Genomic DNA, 14,642 nt, shown 5'->3' with positions numbered 1-14,642 from the left:
TTGCGAGACTTACAGGCATTGTAAGTATCCAGGTACTTCATATATGAAAACAGCATTTTACTAGCTACGTTCCACAATTCAATGTATTAAAATCCTTGTGATAATACAATTTTTGCCTATTCACATTTTTCTCTAAGAATGTCACAGAAATTTTGAGCCAAGTTACTGTCATTATCTCTACGTTGATGCAGGATAAAAATTATTCTCTTTAGCAATGGCAGAATAGCTACCACGACTTTCTGTATGGTGAGATGAGGAACCAATGCGTATTGCATATAGCAAAAGTACTGCCAGATAGGAAATGAGTTGGCTCGTACTGTGATGCTGAATTCATCTTATCCAACTTTAGACATGTAATAGAAGTTTAGTTTAGGTTAATCACGTAGATACCATCCAGACATAAAGGGGAGACAGGCTCATCTGGGTTACTTGGGTCACTCTAGGCTACATAATTTCTGCAGTTACATAAAGTACTTTGACAACTGTAGCCAATGCTAGGAAATGTAGTACATTCTGTCTTAAAAAAATGATGAATCATTTTAGCAGCTGGTAGATGATAGCTCTGTTAATTCTGCCTCTTTAAATCTTATAGATCTCTTTTTGACTTGAGAAAATCACGAAGAAGTTCAATTGTGCAGTTATAAACCTCTAATTCTTATTTTCATAATAAAAAGTACCACTGGCATTAGCTGTACCCTATAGCTAGATATAGAAAATGCATTACAGAATCTTTCAGCATGACAGGAAATGCATAAGGTTTATTACAAAACAAGAACTTTGTCTGAAATATTATCTGGGAAAAAAATAGTTACTGTTATCATATATATAGTTCCAATCAGTGTATCCCATCAGCAAATAATGAGGTTACTGTGTAACCTTTTCAGTAAATTACCTGCATTTCTACATTTTAGCCAACAGATGGCTAATGAAATGTGAAATTATTAGAGAGGCACATTTTCACTGAATGAAGGATATCTCCTTCATGTATAAACATACCCTATTGGGCAGGTTCCAGTTCTGAATCTAGTATCTATTTTTATAAAGGTGGACAGCTTTTTAAACATAAAATGCTCTTAATATTTATCCATATTTTTCTATAAAATGGCATTGCTGGACATAGTAATGGATTGGTTTAGTGCTAACACCCTGTCATACTGCTCAACCAAACACTTGCCATTAAATATTTTACACAAGAAATACCTCAACATGGTAATTATGCAGTAATCAGCTTCTGTTAATTTAGCTGTTTCTTTACTAATTTTTTCATACCAATACAGATATCAGTGTGATCAGAATTGCTCTGCTTATTTTAGAGAGTTCTTCAAGTTATACTATCTACTCCTTTAGTTCATCAGCAGCTTCTTACAGGTGGGCTAACTATTAGAAAAGGTAAAACATGCACCATTGAGAATCAGGATTTCTTTGACAGAACTGTGGCAGGTTCAGCCAGAAAGGACAGTGTGGCTAAAGCAGCTGACACACTGACATCACGTTTCTGGAAACACAGTACCAGAATCAGCTCTGTCGGACATCACCTTACACAATTCCTAGGAAGCCCACATGGGAGATGACATTTTAGAGTCATCCAAAATACTTGAGAGACTTGCTCATTAGTATGAAATGTGGGGTGAACTTCTTTGCCACTGTAGCCCTCAGGGTACTCTCACGCTTTCTTTGTCTGAGTAGGATGGGTGAATGCTCTGTCTGTAGAGACCTCTGAGACTTTGGAGCACTTGAGTTCATGTAAAGTGAATGGCAAGCACAGTGGTTTGATTAGACAAGCCCTAAAATGGTTTATTCAGGATACGCAAGTAATTTTGGAGGTGTATAACTTGCTTTCTTCTGTCAAGATATTTCTGGAGAACAAACTTCATTTTGTCTAGTTCAATTGATGAGCCTTAACTCTGTACAGTCTTTGACCAGTCAAGCCTTAACAGTACACATAAGGCACAGAGACACCACTGTTTTCAAAGGGCTGTTAAAAATGTATTTTATTATGGACACATTAGTAGTTTTCTTAAAGTTAACTCTTGGGAACAAAACTCTCTCTGTGGTAAAACAAAAACAAAAGAATACAACAAACTTATGTTGCAAAGGAAATAGAAAAAAGAACTTTAGTTTGAGTAGTAGTTATTTTAAATTGTTAGGCAGCCTGTGTTACAGGTCAAGCTCCTTTTTATCTTCTATTTTAACTAAGGTCCTTCAGGTGTCCTCTGAGTACTGAGCATGACTGTAATTATGGTCTGGCTAGAAAAATTCTCCTGTGAATTAAAACATGTACATAGGGTATCCTGGCTATAATTCTGACAAAGCTCATAAGAAAGTAAACACATCTAAGTGTTGAAACCTGACCTGAAACAAAATTTCATGATATGCATGAACTAAAATTTTTCTAAAGATTTCATTCTGCAGTTGTTATTTTAATGACTAAGATAGCTTGGCTCCACCAATTTATTGGCAGTATTTTTTTGTTTGTTTTTTTTTTTTGTTTGGGACCACTCTTACAAAAAAACAAAATCAGACTTCAAAACTACAGAGACATTAGTGACACATGCCTGACACGACACACGCCCGACATGACACACTTCTGTAAGAATTATGATAATGAAACGGAAATACAGCTTTCTTCAGTAACTAAAAAGATTCAGTGGTATAGTTCCTTTTACAGTTTGGTGCTTTGTCTTTCATGAACACCCAAGCATTCCCCCAAAGACTGTTCTTTTGTTTAAATCAGCATCTCTACATTTGTGCAATTCAATACCTTTCCGATGAAACTGCAGTGATCCTAGCAAACATATGGACTTAAGCATTTCTGTTGTGTACATTTCTAAGCAACACTGCAACTGGATGTATAGTCTACAGATTTCAGGGTGAATTTCACCATCTTCTGGGCTGCAACAAAAAAGAAAAAAATTAGTTAGGAGTGGGACTGGAAGGACCTGACAGTCATCAAACCTGCTTCCTACCGTTGCAAGCAACTGCATAATAATCTACTTCATAAACTACTAAATATATTATGAAAAACCTGTTTATATTAAACTGTATTTAAAAATGATTTTTGAGCAACCTGATCTACTGGAAGGCATCCCTGCGAATGGTAGGTGAGTTGGAACTAGAGGATCTTTAAGGTCCCTTTCCAAATCAAATCATTCTGTGATTCTCGGAATTCTTTAGCTCTATAAAGCTCTGGGCTTAAAACAGCTGAACTTGGCTTGTCTTTGCTAAGATTACATGGTCCTTTTATTCCCCTGTGCACTTTTGGAAAAGGCATAAATAAGTGACTGAGCTCTCTCCATCTCTTTAGAAGCTTTGAAGAGGCATTTTCTGGTAGATTGAAGGATTCATTTGCCATCTTGTTTCAGCTACCTTTGGTCCTCATGCAGCTGCATAAAGAGATTGCAGGGCCACTTTCACAGTCACAGTTCAGGTTACAAATGCTGGATGAGGCATAATCCACCCTTCTTTGGAAACACTCAGATTGGAAACTAATCAGTTGTAGTCTTTAGGTTCTATAGTTTCTGCTCGAATTTCCTTTTTTTTCCTCAGTGTTTAAAATATTAATCATGTGATACAACGCTGTGAGGAGAATGGAAGTTTAGAGATCTTTTTCACAAAAGCTATCTTTGCAGGGTGTCTCAGTAATAACAATTTTGAAAACAAAAATTGAAATCAAGAGTAATCCCACACATCCAATTAGTTGCTTCAGACACTAAGAAAATAATTTACTCAGATTCAGCCACTTTTGTGGGCTGAGGATGCTGCATGGGCATAAACATACAATTTTTTAAAACTCATCTGTTTCTGTGAGTACAAAAGAATTGATCTACCCAGTCATAACCTGAGAATTAGGTTTTCAGTGCCCTTTCAAAAGGTGCTTTCAATAGGGAAGTAACTGGTAAGACCAAAGAGTCAGGATTTGGGCCTTTTCATCTTCAGACCTTCTTGCTATTGGTTTGCTATATAGTGCTGTTAAAAGGTAAAACAACCCCTCAGACTGGATTTTATGACAATTCAGAAACTTGCTTTTCTAGTAAACCTGTAGCATTTCTGAATACTACTACCAAGAAATGAAAGCACGTTTTCAGATTTCTAGCCCATGAATAATATAAACGAAGCTTTCACAATACAACGATTGCTAGCATTCTTTACAGTGATCGAATTTCCTGTGGTTAAACTGATATTTCAAAAGACCCTCCTGAATATGAAGTAAAATTAGACTTGCAGATTTCCTCATGGGAACCAAAGCAACTTACCCGATAAATTATTTGCAGCAATGCTAGACTGGACTGCTATGCTCAAATGATTTCTTAATACCAATCTAGGCCAAAGACTTTAAGACACATAGCAGACAATACATTTTTAAACTAGTAAAATAGGTTCTTTCTGACCAAAATTAAGAGGTCATTATTTGTACCTCAATCCAGTCAAAATGTGAAGTCCAGCTCTTTTGTCAGAAACGCTTAGATACTGTGCTTTAAGGAAAATCCTATCAGTTTGTGCAGATACAATTTTACTGTAGTCCAGTTCAAATGAATACTGCATACTAAAACATGTTAATTCTTGTATTTGAGATTCACAATCATTTCTGACAAAGGAGACCATATGTTGCCTAGAAAGGATGTACCTTCCGCCACTTATTTTAGTGACACCAAGGAAGAAAATGCTCAGACATATTCTGAGGTAAGAAAATAGACAAGACCATTATAAGATAAGCCTTGTTTTATTTCTGTGCATGTGGCTCAGTGGGCAGAAGAAGGGAGCAACCTCAAAGGAATATTTGACGCATGGACTTGCCATTATCTAGCTCCAATGAAGGAGAAACTGTGTGGTTTTCCAAGGTTCTCAATGGTTCCCGTCCCTCCAAGTGACATCAGAAATCAAATGGAACTATGAGGGTTTCACAGAACTTACTAGAACCTTCCTAAAAGGAAAGAACAACCTTAGCACTTTCACAGCATATCAAGGAAGACTACTGATGTTTGCACACACCAATGAAAACAGTTAAGAATCACAGTAGTGATAAGCTGCTCTAAGAATGCTTAAGCAAGCAAAAAATGCAGCCAAAATAGAAAAAAAAGAGAAGGCTGTAAAAGACAGAGGATTGAAAAGAAAGCATGTTGGACTTAGTAAAAAGGGACAAAGGAAGACTGGTCCCACCTGCTCTGATCCATTACAAAGTAGAACTCATCAAAAAGGCAGGAGATGATAACTGTAAATTGCAGTTGTTGTGATCTGCGATGCTTTGGGACCATACACATAATAATAAAGCTGCCCATCCTAGCAGATTTATTTTCTTTGGCTAGGCTATAATACGTGCTTTTCTTTTCAGACACATCTAATTTTCTACTTTTAAACTGAAGTCTGCATTTGTTGAAAACTGTACGATACATGACATGGTATTTTCTGCAGCTTATTGTTAATAGAGAACTGCTGTTAGGGCAGAACGAGAAGGGATTCCACCTTAACGATACTTTTTCTGATGTTTGCTATAGTATTTCTTACTCTTTTCAGTGATTCCAGCTCTGAAAACATTTGATAGTTTTAAGTCCCTGATTAGTTTTCCTGAAATATTAAGTACCTGACAGACATTATTATTATTATTATTATCATTTTGGTTTATTCAGAGTCAAGTCCTTCATTGCTTATAAAAACACTGAAAATGGATCCTTTTTCAAATCTCACATTGTTTTCAAAAGATATGAAAATAAATATTTTCAGTGATCGCATAAGGAGTATTTTAAAAGAATAAAGAATGCTAATTCTCAAACTGAAAATTATGCTTAGAAGACATAGCAATAAAACATACTTAAATGCACAAAAAATTACTCTGAGATAAACAACAGAAATCCTAAAAACTGTACCTAACTTAAGACTCCTCAGACACTTTTAAGTTCTATTATGTATTTTACAATATTTTGTAGTACTTTTTATCTTGCAGTAATCTACAGTATCTGGTACTGGTTTAATAAGATTTAAATCTTAACAATAATCTCTGCAGTTTTGTTTGCTGTGTTTTTCATTTTAAGCAACACATCTCCTATAAGAATTGCACCTGTATGATCAGTGATCACTTAGCTGATTAGAATTGGACTTTTCTCTCTGCATAAACAACCACAATACGTTTAACAGCAATTCTTTTCAAACTGGCAGATGGCAAAACAGTTTTTAATGTAATCATATTTGTATTAACCAAAGAAGATAAAACACATATACCTCAGATTTAAATGTAATTTGTTTTAGTATAAATCAGGAATAGTTCTTCTGAAGAAGGCTGTTATTTCTGAACCACACTAACATATTCAAGAACACTATCTAGCCCTCCATTTTGCATGAAGTGCTCCCAGTAATTTCAGCATTTTCTGCAAGAGTTGCTACAGGTTTGGATAAATCCTAGAGAAGAATAGGATTCTGATGTTTGATGCAAGAGACAGTCCCACGACTAAATCTAACCTTACAGAATTCATCTAACCAAATACAGCACGAACAAGCAATTAGCCAAATACTGCAAAAGTTGAACACACCATGTTTTCTTTCTCTGGAATAGTATTTTAAATTTCTGAACTTTGGGTTATATATACACTCTTGTTTTTATTTCTCTGATAACTGAATGTAAGAACCATAAAATACGTACTTAGGTAATAAATGGCCTTTTGGAGGCTTTTGCTATACTGATTTGTCCTACATTTTGCTTACATATGAGATGTTTTTATACATTTTAGTGTCACTTATATTCTTAGATGTGCATTGAACATTGTTTCCCAGTTCAGCACCATGGAATTACTACATTAGATGGGTTCGATGGGGATACATCTTTTTTTTTTTTTTTTTCCTCATCATCTAGATTTATTGGAATACAGTAATTTCCTTTGAGCTATTCTTACCAACAAAGGTATGCAAAAAGACTGTAGTTCCTCACACTTGTCACATTCAACACACAGATCCAAAATTTAGCTCTTAAGAGTTACTGCTCTTTTCCTCTAATTCCTAAATCCTTGTGTCCCAATACACATACGAGCATGTTCAAAAGCCTGCTTGAGCTTCTCAAAAGTCTAGACTTTTCTTTCTAAGCAGGATTTCCTCTGTCCTGAAGACGACCAGTTACACAACTATTAATGGACAAATGAGACATTTATTTGCACATTCCACATGCAGGGCATTGCCCCATAACTGTTCCTTGTGCGCAGTGGAACCTGCACTAAATAAAGACACCACGGATGGCAACAATGACCTCCTTCTGCTTAGTAATGAGACCACTTTCTCACAGGGAGACACAGATCTACAGATCTACTCAGCTAAATCTACCTATTTCTTCTGAAAACAATGATTCTTTAACCCTAAGACTATCACTATGGAAAATACATGATGAGACAATAATAATTCCCTTGTAGAAGATTTAGATAAAACTGGATTGTCATCCTATCTTTCTCTGCGTTGTTTCAAATGTTAGAAATCCTTAGATTTTTTAGGTGTCATCATCATTAAGGGAGCTTTATTTATGATTTTGAAGGTATTTTTTCCTTTCTCTTCTCACTGGGAAAAAGATTGATGGTTTGCCCATAGTTATGAGAAAACAGTATGCTCCTCGTACAGCTATTTATTTTTTGAGAAGCAAAAATGGTCCACTTTTTTGGACTTGCTGATAGATTTTTTAATTGTGCAAACTAAGAAACCAGCAATTATATACAAGAAGATTGGCACATAAGCCAATTTTAATTTATCAATGGCTTTCTATTCACAGATGAGCTGTAACAGTAATTGGGAAACACAGTAATAGGTATTTTAATTGACTTTTTTTTTTTTTTTCTGTTGTAAGTCTAATGGATTCTTGTTGTAAACTCAGGTTTCTGAATAGTACAAGAATATGAACGAGAGGCATCTCTGATATATACATTGTCTGACCTCTTCTTGTTTCCTTTTTTTTTTTTTTTTTTCCAGGAGTATGGAACATCTGTAATTAGACTGTTGGCAAAATTCTTCTCTCATTTGCAAATCCAGAGTAACAGCAGTGACATCCAAGGAAAATATTTTTCATTATCCAAGGTTTATACAATGAGAATTATTTCCAGGCCACTACCCTCACTAACAGTCTCAGACTGGTTAATCAGTCTTTAACAGCAATAATGACCACAAGCATGCCATTAATTTTCGGCCAAACAATTTTCTCCTATGCATGCATATAAGCCTCATTTTCATCTCTGAAAGCCACAGCCTCAAATGCTAATGCCTATAAAGATTTCTTTTATAATCCTTGATGTAAGTTCTCTGTTGTGAGCTTAAAATGCATTTTCAAAGTATCAACAAATTCACTTCTCTCAATAGATTTGTATGCTTATATGTCCAGTGTCAAGTCACCAGAAATGTTGAACAGGGGACTGGTACAGACATAACTTTCAGAATGCTAATTATACATTAATTATGAAGTAGCTACATTACCAAACTGTGTTTAGTTGCATAGACAAGTTCATGTATTATTACCCCAAACACCAGCTACCTCAGTTAGTCCAGTTGATTTCTTGATGAAGACCACTTAGATACTGAAACAAAATCTCAAATAATATGATCTCATATAACTCCTGTGATAAATTGTGTTGTCAATGGAGTTGGTTAATACCACGAAGTGCTGCTGGCCATACAAGAATTAGCACAGCACCGATCACCTGCCCATGAATCAATAACCAGTTCCTGGCATCTGAACACATCTGAGCACAGCATCACTGTCATTTGAGCACAGCTGCTGCAAGACTCTGAATAGGAATTGTGCTCACTGCCTGCATCCATTATGGAACAGAAATTTGCTTCTCTTTATGCACTTAAGTAAGAAAAACAGGTATTGGTAACATTTACGGGATTTGCATACGGATGTGATGGCTTCTTGGGACTACTTCCACTGAGAGGGGAGCACTGCTGCCCTCCACTGGATGAATGCCATGGACGTCCCACACAGGGAGAAACCAAAGACAGACTTTGCTGGAATTCTACTGCCCAGGGAAAGTCTGTTGACTTGTCAGTGAAGCTGCAAGATGCACATGTTCCCACACCTGAGGAAGGGGAAATGGTGAGATAAATGTACATGTACTTAGGAAATGGTGAGATGCGTAAATTACTTAAGGAAGCATTTTGCATGTAGGGTATTGTTTATAGGCCCATACAAGCTGGTATGTAGCTTAATAACTATGCCAGGCTTCACTATAGCGTGTTCTTCACAAAAGAACTGTAGGCTTTGATTTTCAAATGGAACTAAGAGAATGGGCTCCTTCACCCTTCAAATATTGTGTATATATATATATATGTATGTACAGTTTTCTTTTTAATAATAAAAACTGTATGAAATAAAACCTGTGTTAACTTATTACTACTAACAACTACACTTACCTTCACGAGATTTATAGGATTACTTATGTGACCTAAAAACACTTCATGATGTCCAAGAAAAACTGTCTCTAATTTCCTTATTTTTTTTCCCTCTGCTAAATGTACATTAAATATTTTCTAATGTCCTGCCCTTCCTTTACTAAGAATTTCTGTAGTTATCACTTGGATAAAATATCACCAGGGTGCCACAGAATAGAAATCCTTATTTGAAGATGTGAATGCTACTCATTTGATGAGAAATTCAGATTACTATGTGAGCCACACTTCTGCAGTTTGAGAGCTCTGATATCTACAATTATTAAAAGTAGTTACAAACAGAAAATGCTGATTTGTTTGTTTATACACCAGTAGCTTAAGTTATACAGTTTATCAGGCTGTTAAAATTGCAAAGATTTTTTTTTTTAAATACAACTGTAATAAAGAAATCTATAGCATTGTCATATTTTATATACTTTGTCCACTGGTAAAACTCATAGTTTTCTTTCTATAAAATTCGGATTTTTAAAATTTAATAAAGTTGTTCAACTGATTATGTTTACGAAGCACTGACGAGAGGTGATATTTACTTTGGGTTTTCCTAAGCTGATATTAAGTAAAACCAATAGAGGGAGCTCTTATACCATTATTTTTTCTACCTGGTATAAGAAAGGTGAGTGCATCACTGAATAATCGTTTTAAGATACAAGAATACATGTTTAAAATGTCTGTCCATAACACAAAAAGGTAAAGAGTGAAAATGCATATTATTTTTCAGCTGCAAAGAAATACATATATATTTTTTTCTCCCCCAAATGGTTGATGTATGGTTTTATTATACTGCCAAAACGTTGGTTAGAACTGGAAAACACTTTCAGATATTCCTGGATTGCCACTGGTGCCCAGCATTCATAGCCCACTTAAATCAGTGAAATTTAAGACTGTCAAAATTGAACAAATCTTCTGGTCTGAATCTGATTTTAACTTAAAAACTTTAGTCAAACATTTACAATAGAAGAGTATGATCAACAACATTTAAAAATACATGCTGATATATTGTCTGTGGTTAAAAGAATGGGTAATTTATATAAAGGGCTTGATATACTTTTTTGGTAAAAATATTGTGTTAACAAGTTACATCCTTTACTATAAGGCAGAGTATCATTTTAATGAACAGTACCAATAGCTGTAAAATAACATGAGATAAAAAAAAAACACACCAACAAATATCTACATATATAACAAAGAATGTGTATTTTAGAATGTGTGTTTAAAAGAAAATAAGCTTCTGGCAAATTAAAAGTGAAAACTAATCAATCAAATTCTGCTTTATGCCCCTTAGATGTACTTCCCATAAAAATATGGTATGGAAAATAACTTATGCACTTCACTGTCCACAAATATTACCATGTAAAGTGTCTTTTAATTTAGGTGCATAGACACTGCCATTTAGAAATATATAGGAACTGCATAAAATGCCACAAATCAGCCTTATAGATTATAGTTCTTCTGCTAGAGTGAAAAATGTGACAAATACTTCAGAAGGTATATGCTTAATCTCCTTAGATACTGAGGGAAAGCAGCAAAAGTCCTCTCTGGTTATGGCTCAGGTGCAACAGCCTAATAAACCTGCCTCTGCTTTTGTATCTTAAACACATTATTTCTTTTACACTTAATCATTCATGTTTTTGAATGTAAGTAGAAAAGCCATCAAACTACGATATTTTATTCTGAACAGATCTTGAGAAAACATTCTTATTTGTGTTCCTCCCATCTGCTAGGGTTATTTTTTTCTTCTAAAATAAAAGTATGTCATGCAAATTGCTGTCATTTTCATTATCATATTTTTTTTTGTTGTTGTTGTTCTACTAATACACTGAAATAATGTGATACAACTTCTGCACAACATCCCAGTCCATCAGAGGAAGAACAGGGCAAGCTCTTTCTAATAGACCTATAAATGGTTGCTATGTTGTTTTCATTAAATAGTTGTTTTGAAGCAGTTTCGCTCTTGAGTGCTCTCAGTAACAGAAGGAGATATGTGACCAGATTTTGGTCACAGACAAATGTAAGTCTCCAGTTACTCTGATAAGGCTGAGGGAGTCATTCTGGGTGTATGACAGTACAAATAGAATAAAGACGCAATGCATTAACTCATATCATAGATACATTTCTAGCTCCCAAATTGACTGCTGTTTAGATATTTCCAAGCTAGAACAGTTTAGCTAGAATGATACTAGTAGGAAATATACTTTTTGGTTTTAATCCATTCAGGAAAATCTTCCTGATTCAGGAAAATTCACTTCCATAGACATTGTCTTATAAGCAAAGGGGGATATATGTCTGCAAATCATTGTCATTTTGATTTTTTTTGTCTCACTCCAATATAGTGTATATATATATATATTTATTATGTCTATATTATATCTTATTCTCTATTTATTAGACTGTATTATATATTTTACAAAATGTTAAATATTTTTATTTATCATATAGTATACATATATACTATATATATATAAATATAGTATTTATTTTATTGAAGTCTTAAAATTGTTTTGGAAACTCACAATATGAGATAATAGCTACAGACACAGTAATCTTGCCTTTAAAATTAATTTGTTAAATGCTCATTAATACTGTGATTCTTCCACATCCCTGACTTTTTGTTATCAGGAGAGCAAGTAAATATCAAAATCTTTTAAGAGTTTTGCATGTACTTTGCAGGTGCTGTTATCCAGTGTTTGCAGGTGCTATTCAGAAAACGTGTTTTGAAACCATCAGAATTACAGACTGAAATTTTCTAGATTTGTTAGATGTAGTGTAGATTTTCTCAGAAGTGAATTTTATTGGCTGAATGCACAAGTGTGGACAAGAATTATCACAGGCCTACCCGAACTTTTCTACCAGAAAACAAACAGGTTATGACCAGTTGATAGAACTTCTTGAACGTAGGTAGAACAGCACTAATATAAGAAATGTTATTCAAACCCACTCTGCTGTACGCTTAGGCAAAACTAGCTGGACGGAGGTTTTGGTAGCCACAGGGGCTGCGGGTTGGCATCTGCTGGAGGTGGCCTCTGCCCCCTATCAGACACAGACAGCTCTAGCCAGCTCCACAGAGGCCTCACTGCAGGATGCTGCCAAGCCCAACAGCCAAATATCACTGAAAACTTACTTAAAATGGAGATGAAGACACCACAGAAGGAGAGGAGGGAAGAAAAGGCGTGAGAAACAAGAGAGGGAGCATCAAGGTCAGAGAAAGTAGTAGTAGGAGGTTCTCCGTGGCAGAACAGATATTCCTGGCAGCCTCTGGAGAGGGTCACACCAGGGCAGATATTCCCTGCAGTCCACAAAGGACTCCATGCTGTAGCAGATGGATATTTCTGAGGGAACTGCCACCTGTGGAGAACCCATGCTGGCGCAGAATTTTCTAACAGGACTGAAGCCCGTGGAGGAGCCCATGCTACAGCAAAGGAAAAGTGGTGAGGAACACCACAAAAGTGGAAAGAGCACCACAGAAGGAACTGTTACAGACTCATCATAATCCCTCAGCTCTCATCCTCTGTTACGTGCTGTTCAGGGGGTGGGTAGAGGAGTCTGGAATGAAGGAGTGAAACCGACCATGGGAAAGTGAGGGGAAAAGGTGCTGTTTTAATGTTTGTGGTTTTGTTCCTTTGTTTCTTTTTTGTTTGTTTGTTTTGCTTAATCTTCCTGAAGTTGAGGCTGTTTTGCCTGCAAGAGTAATTGATGAACAATCCTCCTGTCTTTGTCCTGACCCATGAGCTTTCTCATTCCTGTTCCTCCTATTTTCTCCCCTGCTCCCACTAAGGGGGGAGTAAACAAGCAGCTGGGTGGGATTTTGGCTGTTGGCCAATGCCAATCCACCACACTAGCTAAACCAGAGTGGGCATTCTGGAGACAGTTAATTTCTTCCTTGGGCAAAACTGGAATTGCTGTTTCTAGAATTCCTGGAATGGCTGTTCCTTCATCACAATTGTCCAAAAGCAAGTTACCCCTGGGCCTTATATTCCAAGATTCCTGCTTGAGGGCATGGTCCTAACCCCAGTCCATCCTAGAAGGATAAAGTTTCCCAGAGCTCCGAAAAGGCATAAGAGAGAGTCTCTCATACAGCTCTCCTAAAATGCATGATGCAACAATATCCAGCCAAATAGTACTGTATTATCATGTTTTTTCTGGAAGATAAGATAAATTAAAAACCAAACCAAACCAAAACACATTAAAATTCCTCACAAGCTACTTCTAAGCACTCAGAGTTCCAAGTGAAATTGCACAGGCATCTTTAATTGTGCTTACTGGAAGATTTAAAAAAAGTAAATGCAGGACATGACCAGCATACCTTTACAGAAACTAATGCTAAGCCTCATTAAGCCATCATTTTTTTCTTCAACTCATTGCCCTTTGCCTTCATGTTAGGGAAATCCATAATACTCTGCACTATCCAATGATGAGCTGAACAGGACCTTTCTCTCTGCACATTATCAGGCTCCTCATTGAGAAGAGGTAGCACCAAGTTAGATGAAAGCAGTCACTTGGGTAAGCTCTCAAATCAGCCTTGCCTCACTCTAGCCTGATCTGGACCAGCAATCTGACTCAACACTTCACTGCCTCAGATAAAACAACAGACACTGCTAATTAATAGATAAACCCAAGCTTTGGCACAGACCTTCCAGGAAACATCTGTGATGACGAAGAAGGAGACGGTCAGATTAGCTGAATGCAACCATTTTCCAGTTACCTGAAGAAATTCCGATTTAGCACCCTGCTTTGTCAGCATCTATCTGCAAGTAATTCTCAAACAAGTTTCTTTGATAAACCAGTAGTGAGAACACAGAAAGGTTGCCTGTGCCAACAGGTTCAAACGCTGTCTACTTCTATATTGACTCTTATAACTTGCCTAGACAAATAAAACTCATACCACCTATAGATTTCCCCTTTGATTTTAAGCTTCCAAGTTCTTTAAAATGTCCTTAGTTGCTTACTGTTCATTAATTTCTAAACTCTGCATAACAAAAGTATGCAAAACTTAAATGCTAAGAATCCACATCTACACTCTTGTCTAGTACCTTTGGTTAATAGTTGGAAAGAGAATGTTTGTATCTTTGACAAGTATTAAAACAATTATCTCTTGTGGAACAATTTATGAAAATTTGTTCTGATCAGTGTGAACACATTTTCCCAGATGGGTCAGATTTCCCAGAAAAGCTTGAAAATGAACAAAATGCTTCGGGTATTTGGTGCTGCAAGATCTAGGTCATAACAAACTACTAACA

The 14,642-nt window shown here is 36.0% G+C and overlaps 1 protein-coding gene across 2 annotated transcripts in view; it reads right to left on the bottom strand.

Annotated features, from left to right (window-relative positions):
* RGS7BP (regulator of G protein signaling 7 binding protein) overlaps positions 1–14,642 on the bottom strand; it is a 47,738-nt gene that overhangs the window by 18,134 nt on the left and 14,962 nt on the right. For both annotated transcript variants that reach the window (XM_035553535.2, XM_050716426.1), the window contains exon 3: positions 2,762–2,892. In XM_035553535.2, the coding sequence (XP_035409428.1) occupies positions 2,762–2,892 (131 nt within the window). The remainder of the gene's footprint in view (positions 1–2,761; positions 2,893–14,642) is intronic.

This window comes from Cygnus atratus, chromosome Z (assembly GCF_013377495.2).
Source record: "Cygnus atratus isolate AKBS03 ecotype Queensland, Australia chromosome Z, CAtr_DNAZoo_HiC_assembly, whole genome shotgun sequence".
NCBI classification, from domain to species: domain Eukaryota; kingdom Metazoa; phylum Chordata; class Aves; order Anseriformes; family Anatidae; genus Cygnus; species Cygnus atratus.
This window is presented reverse-complemented; position numbering and strand designations above follow the sequence as displayed.